A 17,721-nucleotide genomic window follows, 5' to 3' on the forward strand; every position below is an offset into this window, starting at 1 on the left:
CTACGGACGGACAAACTCCCGAGAAATCCCTTTACCTCTCTGATTCTTACTTCACCTCGCCTAACACGTGCACATATGACAGCTACATCCCCTACATCCAGTACAGCGTTGCCAGCTCCTCAAATTTAAAAATTTATACGATTCGGTCGGTAATCTGCAATACCGACTTTTGAACAATGTGAAGTTAGCGTTTTTTGGCGAAAATATCATTTGGTCATATTATCATTTGGCCATTTTCTATACTACCGACAATGAGTTACACAATCGCACTTATCGATTTCTGTCGGTAACTGGACTTAACGATACCGAAAGTTGTCGCTAAGAGATACAGAATCCCACTACTGAGTTCTTTCTAAAAATATAAATGCTTTATAATACATAAAGGTTTTAATAAAAAATTAATTTTTATTGCACAAAAAGTAAATACTAAAACTACGCTCAAAGAATTCTTCGTGCAAAATGGGAAATGCTGACATTTTTAATAACATTTCGAATAAGGAGACTAACAATATAATTACTTAAGAATGATCGATGGTACATATAATACTGCCAACATTAATTTTGGAAATGGTTAATTTCTCAAGAAAACACAGTAAAAATATTAAAATTACAGTGTGATAAGAAACAAAAAGCCTTAATTATTTGATATGGATTGACTGTAGAGAGTTTGATGCGAGAAAAATTCCTCTCCTTTTAAAGAATTGGTGAATTTTGCACGCCATCTCCTCGCCAATGATTCCCTTGCAAACTTGTGTGAAAGCACCACTATAAAAGCTATCCATTGATTCATATATCTTGGTAGAGCTTGAGAATTCTTGTAATCCTCTTGTAATCCTCTGCAAATCCAGTTTTATAAAACCAAATCTATAACACACATAGAGCAAAGAATCAACTTCTTCATAAATGAAATAAAATTAAAATATGCAAGGAGATAATAACACAAAGTATCGCACAACGTTTACATTGACATGTTAAAATTATTGTTTGATGAGAAGCAAGAAGCCTTATCTGACATGGATGAATTGTAGAGAATTTGATGCGAGAAAAATTCCTCTCGTTTTGAAGAATTGGTGAATTTTGCACGCCATCTCTCGCCAATGATTCCATGCAAACTTGTGTGAAAGCACCACTCCAAAAGCTATCCATTGATTAATATATCTCGGTAGAGCTTGAGAATTCTTGTATTCCTCTGCAAATTCAGTTTTATAAAAGCAAATCTGTAACACACATAGAGCAAAGAATCAACTTCTTTAGATTAAATAAGTGTTATTTTAATATTTAAAATGAAATACTTATCTGATTTCTGATTTGACATTTATCATAACCCTTTCCGCAAAGCATTTTGACATTGGGTAAATACAAATATTTTTAAATCATTAAAAGCGACATGAAATTGCCTCTTTCCCATGGAGCTTCTTCAATTTTATTGTGCGCTTGCGCGAATAGCATCCCGCATCAGTCATATTCATAGAAGAGGTAGAAAGCTCCTCTTAAAAAATTTTGTAGGACCTTGGGCCGGGTACCGTTTCCGTTACATGAGCTGTATGAGTTTAGCCCGGCTAGCCCCAAGCCGGGCTTGGTGAACCTCACCCTAAGAAAACGGATCACGGATCTCCAGCAATTCTCAGTAATACCAACCGCTCGCCAATGAAAACTTTTGTACTGCTGCCAACTTTATATTTATTTCTAGCAGCTGGCCAGTAATTTCTGAACACGCCCGAGGTAAAAATGTTAAAAAAAAACAAAATGTCGATCAACAGGTGATGCGCGTGAATTCTAAATTCAAATTCTTATAAGTCCTATTATAATTTTAAAAATTCATTTTAACAGAAATACAGTAATATTTTAATTGATATTGAACATTGTTAAAATTAATAATTCATTATCAAGCGATAAACAATTTTTAAAAGAATTTTGGTTAGATCTAAATATAATTTCGTTTTTAGTTTGAATGTTAAAATAAGATAATTTTATAATTCGATTTTCTGGAAAAAAAAACATTTATGTGATACGGATCAGCGAATTTCATGTCGATTTACACTAGCATCTAGGTTTTACTCATTTAATTTCTATTATATTTAATATGTAGCAGCTTCAAAATAAGAGTCTAAAAATTTTTATATTTATAAATAGTAAATGATTTATTTATTTTTGATTTTGACGTTTGAAATCAGTACAAATAATCACAAGTAACATATATGAGAATGATACATTATATGTATATATGCCGGTTATGTGTCGCCTGCTGTAATGCAAGTATTCTTAGATCCGTTCCTTTGTACATTTTAGGCAGTATACTCGCAGTATTAAAGTAAAAACGGAACGCTATTTGCAGTATACTGTAATGACGTCAATATTAGCAGAGATGTATTGTACTGGCAGTAATAACGGAACGCAGTCATATATAAATTGAATAATATATATTGGTCACTTAAATAAATTGATAGAACGTATAATTTACATATAAAATGATGAAATGTCCACTATTATGGATTAAACTCAATCTTAAATTAAACACTGTTTGCAATGTTTTGAATATTAAAATCTTTTACTATATATATTGTCTTCACTTATTGTATTAATTTTAAATCGAACGTGTTATTTACAATAGAATACATTTTCTATCAATTTATTTGAGTGACTAATATAGCTTCTGTAATTTATATAAACAAATATTTGCAATTATCTTCGAAAACGGCATCAACTGCACTGTCAATTTAACTCGATTCCCATAAAAACGCTACACTTACCCCTATTTTCCTATTAGGAGTAGGAGTAGAATAGCGTATGTACAGCTCTCATTAGACCGTGCACACCAACACAATGATAGCGAAGTGTCAATGTATAACTGTATACGTATAAATAAATTACACTCAAAAACTGCGAAAATTGACCGATAGTTTGCGCTAATAGTATGCATATACACCAATATACATTCTTATCTCACTGTCATTGTGCTAGTGTGCACGGTCTCTATTCACTTTTTGATTCGATCTCAGACACAGAATTACTAGATGTAGTGAATAGGGAATTCTAGTGAAAGCTCCGTTGGAGCGAGAGAGTTTAATTCCGAACTCAATTTATGAGAATACGCCCGTTTTTAATAGGTCTGTTCTTTTTCGCTGTATTACTGCACTAGTGCAATAAATTAGAGCGAGAAAACATATGTTTGTCTTAATTCAACTAATTGCACCAGTTCGATAGTGCAGTGAAAAAGAACAAACTCAATGTTCAAACATATCATATCTCGATAGTTAATCGGTCGACTTCGCCCTAAATAAATGATAAGCTGAAATTCGAGCTTAAGCCTACGGCACACTATGCTGGATTTCGTGCTAGAATGCTTGCTAGATTTGTGAAGACCAATGAGATTATTATATTTAATTCACAACTGAATCATCATTGGTCTTCACAATTCTAGCAAGCATTCTAGCACGAAATCCAGCATAGTGTGCCGTAGGCTTTAGTTTCATTTGGTTTCGTTTGTGATTTCAGGTCTAGGTAGTTTCTTTATAAAAAGAACCATTAGTCTACATTTTTAATAAAGTTTTCAAGTAAAAAATTAATACAAACTCTTCTCTTAAATAATTACAGAAATCTACCAAAAATTATCTCAAATAACTTACTTAATTTTATGAAATAACTTAAAATTTATTATATTATATATAAATATACACACTAAATACCTTACTTTATACACTATTTACATGGGTTAATGTTTTTGTCAGTTCATTAAAGTCTGTTATAAACCAAGGTGCATGTGACCTTACGCTTTCTCTTGTGATGTTGCCTCCAAAACCTGCAACGAATTAGTTATTGAAAAGAAAATCGAGGAAACAAACAATATTATAACTAATACTATTTAATACAAACCAATAAATGCATCTGCTGGAGGTGCAGCTTCCAGATCTGTAGCACCATCTCCAATATGAACGACAGTTTTAAATCCATATTTTTCTTTCAGACTTCTAATCACTTCTCCTTTACCACCAGTTTTAGAAGTTGGTTCATTTTCATCAAATCCAGCGTACTCTCCTACATCAAAGTAAGTCAATAAATTTTATAATAATACATAATAAGTAAAATATAATATAGATACCTGTGTAATAAAATTTTAATCTATTAGCATAAATGTTTTCAGGTTTTATATTAAGTTGCCTTGCAACTGGTTCAATTAAACAGCGAAAACCACCAGAAACAAGAAATACTTGCTTCTTACGTGCTTGCAATGTTTGAATCAAAGTTCTGCAAATTTGAGAGAAAATTTCTTTCAATTATATAAAACTCTTTAAATTTAGGTTAATTAAATATTGTGAGGAAAATTACTTGATGCCTGGAGTTATTTTTGGAGGATGATTTTGTATAAATTCCTTAATCTGAGACACTGTGGGTCTAATGATGTTTAACCTGACACTTAAGGACTGTTGAAAAGTCATACTTCCTTGCATCGCTTGCTTGGTTCTGAAATCATTTTTCTTTTGTAACAACATGCTTTGAGTGTTTATGGTGATACAGTAAGCATTTAAACATGAATATTGGCCAAAAACAATAAAATACAATATACAATGGAAAGCAGTTTACTCACAATGCTGAGACCTGGTCACCTTTACCACAGAATTTTGCAAGTTCATCGATGCCTTCCTCTGTAATTACAGTGGAATCCACATCAAGAGTGACTGCTTCAGCAGATCTCCAAAAAATCCTTACTTCATCCAAATTGGCCATTTTTCTCTCAAGATCCTGTCAAGACCGAAAAAGTTGAAGTATCACAAAAACAAAAGACTAGGTAAATATCTTTGCTGAATTTGGGCACTTGTTAACTATCATAAATTGGAGAGTAGCGAATGGTTGGCGGATTGAATGACGGATAGCATTATACAGAGTCGATGAGCAAGTAACTGTTTAAATCTAGTTAAGCCGTGGTGGAGGACCCCACCGAACCCGAGATAACTGCAAAATGCTGATACGGCTTGAGGCAAATGTTTCGTCACGATCAACTACGAACGGTCACGTGTTTTTACAATGAACAAGCTCCGCTCAAAACACTTGTTATGTATTTCCTTTGCTAATTACGTGATATTAAGCCATATGTTTTTCGTATGTACGATAAACCTCCGATTTCAAAATATTCTATAGTTTTTCAAAGATGTACAGTAACGTATAATCGCCTTTCTCGGACTTCTCGCACGCTGTTAATTTCGGCTACGTGTGGTTTATACTATTCGGTTCAAACTAATTTATGGTACAACAAACTAATATATATTTAGTTATATACCTGTGCTATGAAATGCGTCGAATAAAAGAGGTTTATCGTACAGACAATCGCAGCTCTCTATCGCCCTTTTGTAAAAATTAAAGTAACGATTAAAAAAAAACTTTATATGTTTTCTCTTTAGCCTATAAGCAGCATTTATATACGTATTTAGAATTTCTCACATTCATCTATTCAATTGAATTTTCAGACGAGCACACATATCTCTATAACAAAAACTTCATTTACAGACTTTTATCGCTTTTCCTTATTCGCAAGAACAACTTCATTGCGCAAATATTTTCTATTCCAGGCTTCGATGCATTGTCTACTAATACAGGCGCAAGTATCAAACTTTCGAAAATATGTTTTTGTTTACAAGCCAGTCAGTTATCGCTGAAAGATTTAAAGATCGTCCTCTAATTTCAGATCGTACCAGCAGCAGACTTTTTTTTAATCCATGTGTAAACGTATTGTGCGAGATTCTGCCCTGCTATCGGATTTAAATTTATTGATAAAATAATCTCTCTCAAGCCTCTTGTAAAAAGACTTCACGCGAGTTATTCAAGTGTTTTCCTAGATTGATAAAAAATAAGATGATTTAACTTGATCAAGTATTTTGCTAATGATTTACGGAATTAATGAAGATAAGCAAGTCATATCAAATTTTCCTAGCAATCCGTGCAAATTAAAATGGTTCACTAAGCTCTTTCAATTACATTTTCCTAGAGGTTATGAGACGCGAACGAATCGTGCGGTAAGAATACTTTAGGATTGACGGATGGATTGTCTACATCAGTAATCATTAACAGAACTTGAATTATTTTTTTTTCTTTGTTTGTTACATTTGATTTGACGGTTTCAGGAAGAAGATTTCAATTTAATTGGGAATAAGTTAATTGGTGGGCCATTTCAACCAAGTCCACTTCGTACTTTCTCTGCTGTTTTCTATTCGCTCTGTGCCTTCAACACTAATATAATGAAGTGAGAATGTGTATAACTGTATACGTAAACGAAAAATTTCCACCAAAAAATGACAAAATTTACCGATAGGTAGCGCTGGTAATATTCACATGTACTTATATACATTCTCTTTTTTATATTAGTGTTTGAATGCAACGAAGCGATTACTACATGATATTTGAAATGCCCATGAATGAATCTGACACGGTATATAATCCCCCATTTGGCTACAAGCAGTACCTCGAGCTCAAGTTTAAGCTGATGTAATACATGTTAGGGTCATGACAAATAGAAAAATTAAAGCAAGACTTAAGCAGTAAGATGAAAACGGACCATTCACCGTTCAGAATTTCGGCAATGGCCAAGCTGTGATTGGCCCAGTTTTATCTTAAGGCTTAAGCTGTTCAGCGTGTCGTGACTTTTACAGTTTTCAAAGTGGGTCTGAACTCTAATTGGCGGTGTATGAAAACCGGTGGTAGACGCTACTGAATGGACAAAATTTTGACCCCTAAAAGGCTCTCGACGATTTGTACATAGCTTGATTTTCATTGAATTTGCTAGCAACAGTAGAAAAATAAATCCTATTAACTGCTAAAATACCGCGAACGTTAATTTTTCGTTAGCAGAATCGATGAAAGCCAAAGTAATCTGGGAGATGCTAATCGTAATGGCCTTGAAGACCATTGAAATCGAAAAGCCAGCAAGACCAACACAAGACTAACATGCTTGAAGCACAAAATATGTTATACCAAGTTAACTTGAAACGTTAACAATAACGACGTTATTATTTTGATAATGACAATCAAAAGAGAATTAGAAATTATTAGAGTTGATACTTCGTAACTGGTAAAAGCTCATTTTTCCGCATTATCAATGGTTCGAGGAAAAAATAGGTCAATTTGCATTATAAACGCCTGGTAAAATCCGGTATTTCATCTCTACGATACCGCCTACATAGAATATGAAATATTCCGGTAGCACGCGCCTAGATAATTTTATAAATCCAGACGAAAAAGTCATATAAGTAATGACGTTATTTTGCAACTGTTCGATGCACGTCAAATCGCGATATGTTATTGTGACACAAATGATTATCGTACAACAGGTCATCGTACCCGTAAAACCGCATTACCCAATACTAGATAATTAATGTACAAAACACTTTTTATTCAATGAGTGAAAGGATTGACGTCAACCGGAAAGTTTTTTTCGTACGTCTTCCTAATATGGATAAATGGACGCGGTGCAGTCTTTTTTCACCATTTCAGGAATCATGGTCTCCATTGATAGATCGTTCGAGAAAGATCAGGGTAATCCGGAAAAATGCTGCCTTTCATCGCGTCAGAGTCAAATATGCGTACGCGTGCAAACACAAACTCTATTTCATTATATTTATAAATTCTTATCAGTCATCGTTCAACGAAATACATGCAATGCCTGTTATTTCAGATATCGCGCGCTAATTCAATAAACCTGAAGTATAGCTATATAAGTGGTCGTCGTAACTGTAAAATTACTCTACCAAGTTCAGCATAATAATTCCTTTATTCAACGATTATTTCTATACGACACAGGATACACGTACGTTTTGTATAAAAATGAATGAAAAACCCTTAATCCAATAAGCTGTATCTCATATAAAAAGTATCATAAAATTCTCCTACATAATTCATTTGAAATTACTAAATATAAATTAGCAAATTATCGAGATAAGAGCGAATGTCAAATCGGGAATCTACGAGATAACGCTGGATGAGCTCATTTGTGACACATTGCTGACGAGACACGCGTAGAGAATTTCAAATAATACAGAGTATATACTGTATGATAGGAGGGGATGTACCAGGAAGAGGCAGATGGCAGAAATGTGGTGATAAAATAAAACAAAGAAAACAAGAATTTTGGTAAAAAATTATTCGACGAGTAAGAAAGAGAACGGTAGAGTAAACGATCGAATTTCTATATTTGTCTTACACGGGTGTTGCTTATGGAGGGAAATTTCGCCTAACCATGCATATTATGTATCTAAATGTCGGAAAAATCTGAAGAAGTTTGGCAGGTAAAGATTCGGTTTTACGTTGATCTAGGTAACAGAGAAGATAAGATTGAACGAATATTTAAGCAGTGGTTAATAATGTTAATTGCTAAGAAATGTGAAAGAAAATTAATTGCGGATGACATACCTATAGAAGCGAGTGAGTAAGCGTGTAACTCGGCGACGAAATGAGACCGAAGGGAAATTGATTTTGCTTTCGCTGGCAAATCATTTCTAGTGACAGGGGAGAGGTTATATGAATAACGGTAATCACTCTAGGGGCGTAGAGAGAGAGAGAGAGAGAGAGAGAGAAATATTGTGTATGCGTGAGTCTAGGGTCTACGTGGGTCTACGCGCGGCACGCTAGAGCACGCTACCCACGCTACTACCTAACGGAACGGGACAAGAATAGAGAGGGGAGGTAGAAAAGCCAGGTAGCGTAGCATAAGTAAGCAACGAGTCAAGTGCTGCGCCCTGGGCACAGAATTGGGCGGTTATCGAGAACGTTGCGTTAGTCGAGATATTAGCAGAGCCAAACGTAGTCGATAAGATAGAAAAGGTTCGTTCCTGGCGTTCTCGTTTGCGTGACGCGCCGCGCGCCCGGGACAGTTGGAGTTGGCGCAGTCGGTTTCCGCAGGGAGGCGAATGAAAACTTTGGCCGTTCTGCAGCTGAGAGAGTGAGAAACCATCCATGGGAAATCATGGGACGTCAGTCGTCAGTGGCAGTGCGCCGTCAACCGTCCATCGTCACCATTCAAAAAACGTTCATCACGTTCGCTCTACAAAGTCAACAATTGTCCGCGTGAACTTGAATAAAAACAATCTATAAGAAAAAAAAATCCTTTCAAAATCCCATCTCGCAATTCCCCCTACCACTCTCCTAGTGCGCCGTCGGCTGTTGTTTAAATAACGTTTGACGCATACAAACAATTATCATCCGCGTGCATTTGAAAATAAAACAAAATATCCGTTCTCGCTAAAGAAATAATCTTTCAGAGTCTCGTGCAATTTTTGTCAGTGCGTCGTCTCAAACGTCATCCAAATTAGCATTCGTCGTATAAACGATTATAATCCGCGCGCGTGTACAATCAAATTCTATATTAACATAACAATTGTCAACATTTCTTGCGATTTTTTTTCTCCAAAAACTGCATCGTCAACGGTCAGCCAAGTAACGTTAGCTGCATACTAAACTACCGTCCATGTGCGTTTGACAATGATACTCCATAATAACGATATTCCTCCAGTTTTTCTCTCATCGATGAGACTTCATTTTTTACATCGCACTACTCTATCGAAGATTTTGAACGAGTAATTCAGAGTGCACCTTGACCTCAGTAACCTGTGTGAAATTCGTGGAGATGAGAAAATAAAAATTGTATATTAAAAAAAAGCACTAAGTTTTTCTCTGAATTCTGTGCGTAAACAGTATATATAACATTCTTGTTTATACAAAACACGATGGTCCTTTTAGAATCGCTAGTGACTCTACCAGTGCACCTTTAATCGTCACCTAAGCAAGCGTAAGGTTCACGTCAGACTTATTAAGTTAGACACGTGGACTATTTTTCCAACTGAAACTGTTCGATAAAAAAATCTTTGTGTGTGTATCGAAGGAACCCCACTAGAGACTTCTCGCTCGCAATTTTAACTCAACCGTATTGGAATGCTACTCGGTGGAAGATGAAATTCAGATGTTGTCAAAAACTATTTACCGACGTTTAACATGTGAATTATTTTGACGAAATAGCTAGAACTCGATCGTGATGCGGAGCTACTTGAGTTTCTGTTGGATTTTCGTAGTTTCGGCGTGTTTCGGACAAGAGGACGCCTGTCCTAAAGATTTAGTTATGTTGTTGGACGCAAACGAAAAGGTCGAATTGAAAAATGGGAGTATGCTTTACAAGAACGTGTGGTATCCGCCTGGACTTCACTGGCAGAACGAGTTAGGTGGTAAATCGATATGTAATTGTGGCGTTGATCCACCTTGCGTAAGAAGATGCTGCCAGGAGGGTGAGTTGCTCAAGATCGTTAAGGACGACACTGACAAGGTCAGCTGTATTTCCAAAGCAGTCTCCATGCAACTTCGTCTGAAGGAAGAACAACTCTCACCGGAAATTCGTTCACCGGGCACTCTCGAAAAAAATTTTATTTTCCTCAGGAGCAATGCCTGCTTCAGCAATATGCGTTATCGATTGGAGCCTGAAAGTTTCCCAGAGGATAAGTTTATTCTGCAATCGAACGGCACTTTGTTGATACAAAATTTCACGACCATCCTACCACAGTGGTTGTATTGTATGGATTGGCAGGAAACTTTCGACCAGGTTGTCATCGCTGTTTGCTTAGAGCCTCAGCTGGAAAGTCCTGATCCTGAAAACATGAAGCCGATCGGAATGATCGTCTCTATACCTTTTCTGCTAGCAACTTTTCTAGTCTATGCCATCATACCGGAATTACGCAATCTTTACGGCAAAACTTTCATGTGTTACATCCTCTGTCTGATTATCGCTTATTGCATAATTGCCATCGCCTACTTCCGCTACTTTCCGTCACTTGCCTGTACCATCATCGGTAAGTTTTCAACGTTTTTCTCATTGCCCCCCCCCCCCCCCCCCCCCCACTCCCCACCTCATAACGCTCGATACCTTCTACTCTGCAGCTTTTTTATCCTTGCATATCGCGAACTCATTTATTATTCACGAATTCACCCTCGTTACAGCACCTTTTACCCAAACCAAGCTTAAAAGTACATTAGGTTTTTTAATTCCTAGTGTTCACTGAAACATTCTTCTAGAATCTCTTTTTTATAATAGTCGTACAAAAAACTGACTTATCTTCATTCTGCATAAAACAACGCGTTTCTATAATATTTCTCTGTATTTCTTTTGCATTGTTCCATGGTAGCAAGGGGGCTCGAAGCAGTATATGAGGAGATGTAGAATTCGATGATCGAAAGATTTCACACGGTGAACATATGCAGGGTGTGCAATAATTTTTGGCCGACTGGAAAGCTGTTTAGATATTGCAATTTGCAAAAGTGATTATTCGCATATTTTTTTAAGATTGTTGATATTTACATCACTACTTAACAATATATTTAAACTAAGTTTTCACACATATATTGTTCGCAGCTCGATAAATAATTATAATATTAAATAACTGTATTGAACTTTTATGTATATGTAATAATAATTATAAAAAACATTGAATGACTCTTTTTGATTTAGCTATTATTTTTCAAATTACATAAAAATTCGTCTATAACTGAATTCGTTAAGGTCGATAGCCTACAAAATTAATTATGTAGCTCGTTAAATATTATCAATATCAATAATACTGTAGAGTAACTTAATTATTATAGATATGATAATAGCCAATAAAACCTTGATAAATGTCAATGATAGGAAAAAAAAAATTTGTATTGCCTATTACTACATTTAAAAAAAGAAAATTGCTCTATACCATTTTTAATATTGTTAATATTTACCAAGTTACATAATACTAAATGCAGTTTAATGATCTAACAACTCAGTCGTAGAATGATTTCTATGTCATTTTATAAATATTAGCAATATGAAAAATAGTTACTACACAGTTTTATCATTTTATTATAATATCTATAACAAAAGCATACTATATTTTAATTTTATTATTTATTGAGTTGCATAACAATTTATGTACTCTTAGCTTCAAAATATTATTTCGTAACTCGTAAATATAAATAATTTAAAAAAAATGCACAAGAGTTATTTTATTACAAATCACCTTATTTAAATAGCTTTCCGATTGTGTTTGTGGCTATAAATAATCATATATCCTCTAAGTATATATTTGTATAAATATAATGACGAAGGTTTTTGTTCTTAAAATGTACTATTATACGCAGAGCAATTTTGGTGGTGTGTGTAACGATATAAGTTCATTCTAACTGCTCAAACAACGCATCTAAAAATAACCTCTACTTGACCAGACTCCCCTTATAAAGAGAAGCTTTTATAGTTTTTAGATCCGAAGAATCCTGACTTGACTATTGTTTTCTTCTTTCTATTATTTCCAGTGGTTATATAAACTACCGAAAGAGAGTATCATTTATTAAAGCGGTTGGAGTTGACCGATACATATCATTGAGAAAAATGTCTTAAAGTGAAGTAAGTGATAAGTTTTCTTGATTGCAATTTGGTATTAAAATTTGTAAACAAATTAAACACACGTATTTAAGCATCTCCCATACACTCTAGGAAATGTATTTGGTCCAAAAGAAAAAACAAATCTTAAAAGGTCTGACTTAGCTGGTGGACAAGAATTTTCCACGTTGCGTGGCTTCGCTAGTCTAGCACTAAATCCCGAGTAATAAACCGATGGCAATAAACCGCCCGAAATTTAAGAGAATCCTTATATACCTGTACTCCAAGAATCAATATAAAAATCTAATTTTTATATTATTAATCAAACATTATTAAAATTATTATCAATACATTGCTTGTATAATATTTTTAAGATGAAAATGAGCCCAAACGCGAAGCTAATCGGACTATTATTTTTGTATTAGCCTCGTGTTTAGGCTCATTATTCTCCTAAAAATACAAGCAATATATTGATAATAGTTTTAAAAATGTTTAATTAATGATATAAAAATGAGAATTTTTGATTAATCATTGGAGTAAAGGTATATAAGGGTTCTTACATTTCGGCCGGTTTATTGCCATCGGTTTATTACTTGGAATTCGGTGCTAGACTAACTAAGCTACGCGACGTGGAAAATTCTCGTTCACCAGTGAAGTAAGGACCTTTTAAATTTTGTTTATGTTTCGAACCGAATATATTTCCAGAGTGTACGTGCTACCAAATACAAAGTTGACATAGAGAATAGATAATCTTGTTTTCAATAAAATAATAAAGCTGCTATTTTACGACTCCTCTTACGCAATAATTTTCAAATCTTCAAATATCAATTAGGTTGTTGTAAAGGAGCAAAATATCAAGTTTTCATACAGTCTTCTGCTGTAAAATGGCTAAATTCATTACTCGTTGGAGATACTCGCCGGTTGGGGTTACTTGTTTGTCACCTATATATACAATTTTTTCCCCGTTATTAATATTTAGCGAGCTATACAAACATTTATGTAGACACCTGATTTAACCATATTGTTATGTAACATGGTAAATATTGAAATTATTTAAACAAGAGAGATTGTATAAGGGTTATCTTTTCGAAATTGGTCCTTCTATCTAGGATTGTCGCGTTGGCAATATAGGGGAGAGTTGCCAAAATCGTACCACCTAAGAATTTTTTTATATATCTAATATATAATACACATTTTTATTAAAATTATTGTACGTTATTATACTTTAATCTTTCTAAAATACCTTTAACACTAGATTGCCTGAAGAAGTCATTTTGACTGCTTTTTAATTTCTGTTAGAGAAAAATATGTATATAATAATAGAATTTCTTAGGATTTTAAGACTTTATACAAGCTTATGTATAAAAAGTCTTAACATTCTAAGAAATTCTATTATTATAAACACTTTTTTTCTAACTGAAATTAAAAAGCAGTCAAAATGACTTTACTTCTTCAGGCAATCTAGTGTTAAATACATATTTTACGTATAAAATAATATTAAAAGAGGTAAGTGGATAATTTAAAAAGACATTATGAAAGTACGATTTTGGATACTAGTCTCCTAAATCGTACTGCTGTGTTTCCAAAATCATACTTACCTTAGCAATACATTTTATATTGAAAATATGATATTTAATATATTTTTATTATAGTGAAACAGAAATTATTAAAGTAAATTGCTTCTAAATCTAGAAGACGTTGGACAAGCATTTCTTCAACTTCAACAGGCAATGTTTGTAAGGCACCATTTGCTCCTGCGTCTAAAGACCATATTTTCTTTTTTCCATGCTTAAAGAAAATTTAAAAAATTCCAATAAATTAAAACTTTAATGAAATTTTAGTTTATGCCTTAAATTGTACCGGTACGATTTAAGAGTTTCACTTTTCACTAGCGGTACGATTTAGGAAATTAAACGAACTGACAAAAATGTTATTTATCTAACTTAAAAGATTGTATACATTATATTTTAAACTTACTACATTACAGTACATTGAATATATTTTAAAGAAAATACAAAATTGATTAATAAATTATATTATTTAATTGAGATTTGCTTCAAAATAATTGGTAAAAATTTATATCATACTTCCTTGAAAATTTCCGGCTTCTATAACTTAGCGATAAATCAACTGACATAAGACAAGTTGTGTCCTGCATTATCGACTACACGCACGTTTAATGTTTTCACCTCTGTAACTTTGTAATATTGAGTGGTTAACCAAAAAATGAGCTGGTACGACTTAGGTGACCAGTACGATATTGGCAACTCTCCTCTACATATAATTCGATACTCCCTATAGTATATGAAACATCACACACACACACACACACACACAACAATAGCTGGTACAAAATAGTAATATAAGATTTGGAAAAATAGTTACATTTTTATGGCATACTGCTGTGTAATTCGCCTCGGAGTATGGAGGTAAGAAAACTCATGTTTCTCCGTAAGTTTTAAAGGTGTGTGTCAATTTTTATCACAGAATTTATTCTAAAGCACACTATATTTGCAGTCTGAAAGATTAGTAATAAAAAATTGATATTTTTTATAGTTTTAGAGATTAACAAATTTTTGTTGAGCTTTTACGAGTGCAAGGAAAGAAATTTTCTGTAATATTTACTGCGCTAAATTGAGTAACTCAAGCACGTCTATTAATTTTATATGAAACTTTATTCAACAAGATCATAAATACTAAGGATCTTCATGTGATTGTTAATTTTTTTCACAAAGAAAATATATAAGAATTACGTCAGTATAGTTGCATGCTACATTAAAGGAAATTTGTACTCAGAACGGAAATATTGACGAATCTATGAATTGTAGCCATTATTTATTACATATAACATAATTAATACAGAAGAAACCTGATTTCTTTAGGGAAATGATGTACCTATATCTATATATTTTCCGTGCAGTCTCTGTAATAATTTAAAGAACTTTCGCAAAACATTGATCCAGTGACACTAGACTATGGTTGTGAAACTGCCCCTGCCACCATCGCTTTGATCATTTTCAGAACGCTTCTTAACTTTTCAGTTCAAGCACATTTTTTATAAATATTTTGAAGGATAGAATTGAGAGACTCCATGTGGAAATAATTTTATTAATCGCCAATTAATCTCTTAAATTTCAATTTAAAGAGAAGAACTTCAAATTTATTTACATAATACCAGCGATAAACGTCTTAGCACACAAAAGAAATTAAACAGGAAGACAAGCATTGAGAAAGCTATAACCAGTTACAATGAGTAATATCAGTGGGGTTACCAAAACTGTTCACTATGTTTGATTAGATTTTTTAACGTTAAACTTGCTACTTTAGCAGTTTTCTATATCGAAGTCTTAAGTTGAATAATTTTAATTATCTTCAAGTCATATAAGTCAATTATAATCCTATTATTATTTAAAAGAAAACATGTTTCTTATACACGAATAAGTTTTTCCTGATGATAGTATTTTTTACGGCATTTCATTTCATAAAGTTATTGGCGGCTACGATGTTTCTGGGATTAAATTGAAAATGTACTATGTCAATAATGAAAATTCCTTTGTTTTCCACAATTTGTACAAAATTATTATTATGTCCCCGCGCTACGGTAGAGCATGATAAGTTTTCTTATTTTTAACAATAAACTTCTCTAGAATTTAGTGTGTATATATCGAATGCGTGGTTAATCTAAATATTTTTATATCGCGTTCAACTTATAAGAGAATTGTTGCTTTTCTAAATAACTTAACGTTTTTATTGATGAAACATGTAATAATATACAAATTTTAAATTTCGATCACCCTAATATTCAGATTATCCCAAGAAGCTTGAGTATATCTAAAATGCCTCTCTTACTCTTAATGATAAAAATAAATAATATTGGACAAACACGGTTCGAGGGGGTGCTCACGTAAATTCAAAAGTTTGCTCAAGGTCACTGTGTTTTTATAGATCTTAAAGTGATTGATGTTTTGTTATAAAGAATCGCACATTTATATTGCATATTCTTGCAGTTAATCCGAAGAATTTTTAAAACTCCTGGTTTAATTTTTTCATTTCACTCAGTTTTCTACAAAATATTTCGATTTGAAATTATATATAGTAGTAGGATTTACTGAAATACTGACTACCGTACGTGACTGCTACGTGTACACGCGCATAGTCGTTCACCCCCCCCCCCCCTCCCTATCTATACTTTCAAATCGAAATATTTCATAAATAAGTGAATGAGATAAAACAATCAATAAACAATTTCAAAGTTATTAAAATTAACTACGAAAGTAGAGAATAAAATGGGCTGTTCCATTAAACCATTAAAACAAAACTCTATGTCAAAATGACCTATATAAATATTACGTCCTTATATCGTAACCCCTTAAAAATATGAATTTTATACTTATAACATACTTTATATTGGTAATTAAGATTTTCCACCCGGAGATGCTACCGATACGTTAGGCGAAATGCCCTCGCGCGCGGTTTAAGCTTTAATATTTTTACTTTGATAAAAATGGTACATTCGGTTGTTCAACTAAACATACTTTCTAAAATATTGACTATTTTCATTAAGTTTACCTACAAGTTTATTTAGTAAAAATGTTTGATCAAATATGTTAAATATTACAAGAGTTTACGATATTTTCCTGAAATCCCACATGTTTCCAAATTGTAAAATAATTTCCGTTTATATGCATTTAACTCTTTCGGGACGCGTGCCGATGTAAATTATCAAGTTACTTGAAACAAAGAGGTGCTGCATTCGGTATCGAATTCAAACGAAATATGTTAGTTGGTCTACAAAGTAACATTGCTGTTAAAATTCGTACGGTAGCAGTTTGAGCTAAGGGCCATTGATGACGCAAAAATATGGTGTTGGCCGAAATATGACAAATGAAAAACATATATACTTAAGGAGGCTAAAGCAACTTTTCCAAAAGTTTTAAAAATTCTTTAAAAAAAATCTATAGTATTCCTTATATATTTAACTTTCCAGAACCAACGAAAAAAAATTAGGTAACCGATCAATTTATTGAGAAAAAAATATTGCAAAAATATAATTTTTGCCTTAGCGTTATGCTACTATCGATCTTCATATTAATTCTACCCGCATTTACTGAGCTCTAAAATATAAACAATTAAAAAAAAAACAAGGAGATTATTGTTTGATTTACGTAGACTAATATATCATTAAGAAAATTGTACCTTGCCGACTAAACAAACTTGTAATCAAAGTTAAAATTTTCTAATCCTAGTTGAATGTCCGTCAACAAATGTTTGCAAAGTAGAAAAATTTCCTTTACTTTACTTTTACTCAATAAAATATTTAGTATTTATCATTATTAAAGTAAAAAACG

The 17,721-nt window shown here is 33.1% G+C and overlaps 2 protein-coding genes and 1 long non-coding RNA gene across 5 annotated transcripts in view; 2 read left to right on the top strand and 1 right to left on the bottom strand.

Moving 5' to 3' along the window:
* The first annotated feature begins 1,973 nt into the window (after positions 1-1,973).
* LOC136776052 (uncharacterized) lies at positions 1,974-4,280 on the top strand. Of its 2 annotated transcripts, none has more exons than XR_010823022.1 (3): positions 1,974-3,501; positions 3,965-4,045; positions 4,142-4,280. It is a non-coding gene; the product is annotated as an uncharacterized lncRNA (long non-coding RNA). The 2 variants fall into 2 exon arrangements; XR_010823021.1 differs by lacking the exon at positions 1,974-3,501 and adding an exon at positions 3,736-3,894.
* Positions 3,525-8,532, bottom strand: aay (phosphoserine phosphatase). Of its 2 annotated transcripts, none has more exons than XM_066731373.1 (6): positions 8,398-8,532; positions 4,586-4,740; positions 4,327-4,461; positions 4,100-4,245; positions 3,874-4,035; positions 3,525-3,799 (listed from the first exon to the last, which is right to left on the bottom strand). In XM_066731373.1, the coding sequence occupies exons 2-6, from the start codon at positions 4,723-4,725 to the stop codon at positions 3,693-3,695; spliced, it is 690 nt and encodes a 229-aa protein (XP_066587470.1). In that variant the 5' UTR covers positions 4,726-4,740; positions 8,398-8,532; the 3' UTR covers positions 3,525-3,692. The 2 variants fall into 2 exon arrangements, with proteins under 2 accessions (XP_066587470.1, XP_066587469.1); XM_066731372.1 differs by lacking the exon at positions 8,398-8,532 and adding an exon at positions 5,437-5,457.
* Positions 8,533-9,525: 993 nt separating this feature from the next.
* The window catches only part of LOC136776048 (probable G-protein coupled receptor Mth-like 6), a 43,851-nt gene continuing 35,655 nt past the window's right edge, over positions 9,526-17,721 (top strand). Inside the window, exon 1 of the mRNA XM_066731371.1 lies at positions 9,526-10,820. Within this exon, the coding sequence (XP_066587468.1) occupies positions 10,016-10,820 (805 nt within the window). The 5' untranslated portion in view covers positions 9,526-10,015. The remainder of the gene's footprint in view (positions 10,821-17,721) is intronic.

This window comes from Prorops nasuta, unplaced genomic scaffold, assembly GCF_024137725.1.
Source record: "Prorops nasuta isolate Cenicafe-Biocafe unplaced genomic scaffold, Cenicafe_Pnas_1.2 PNAS00009, whole genome shotgun sequence".
NCBI lineage: Eukaryota > Metazoa > Arthropoda > Insecta > Hymenoptera > Bethylidae > Prorops > Prorops nasuta.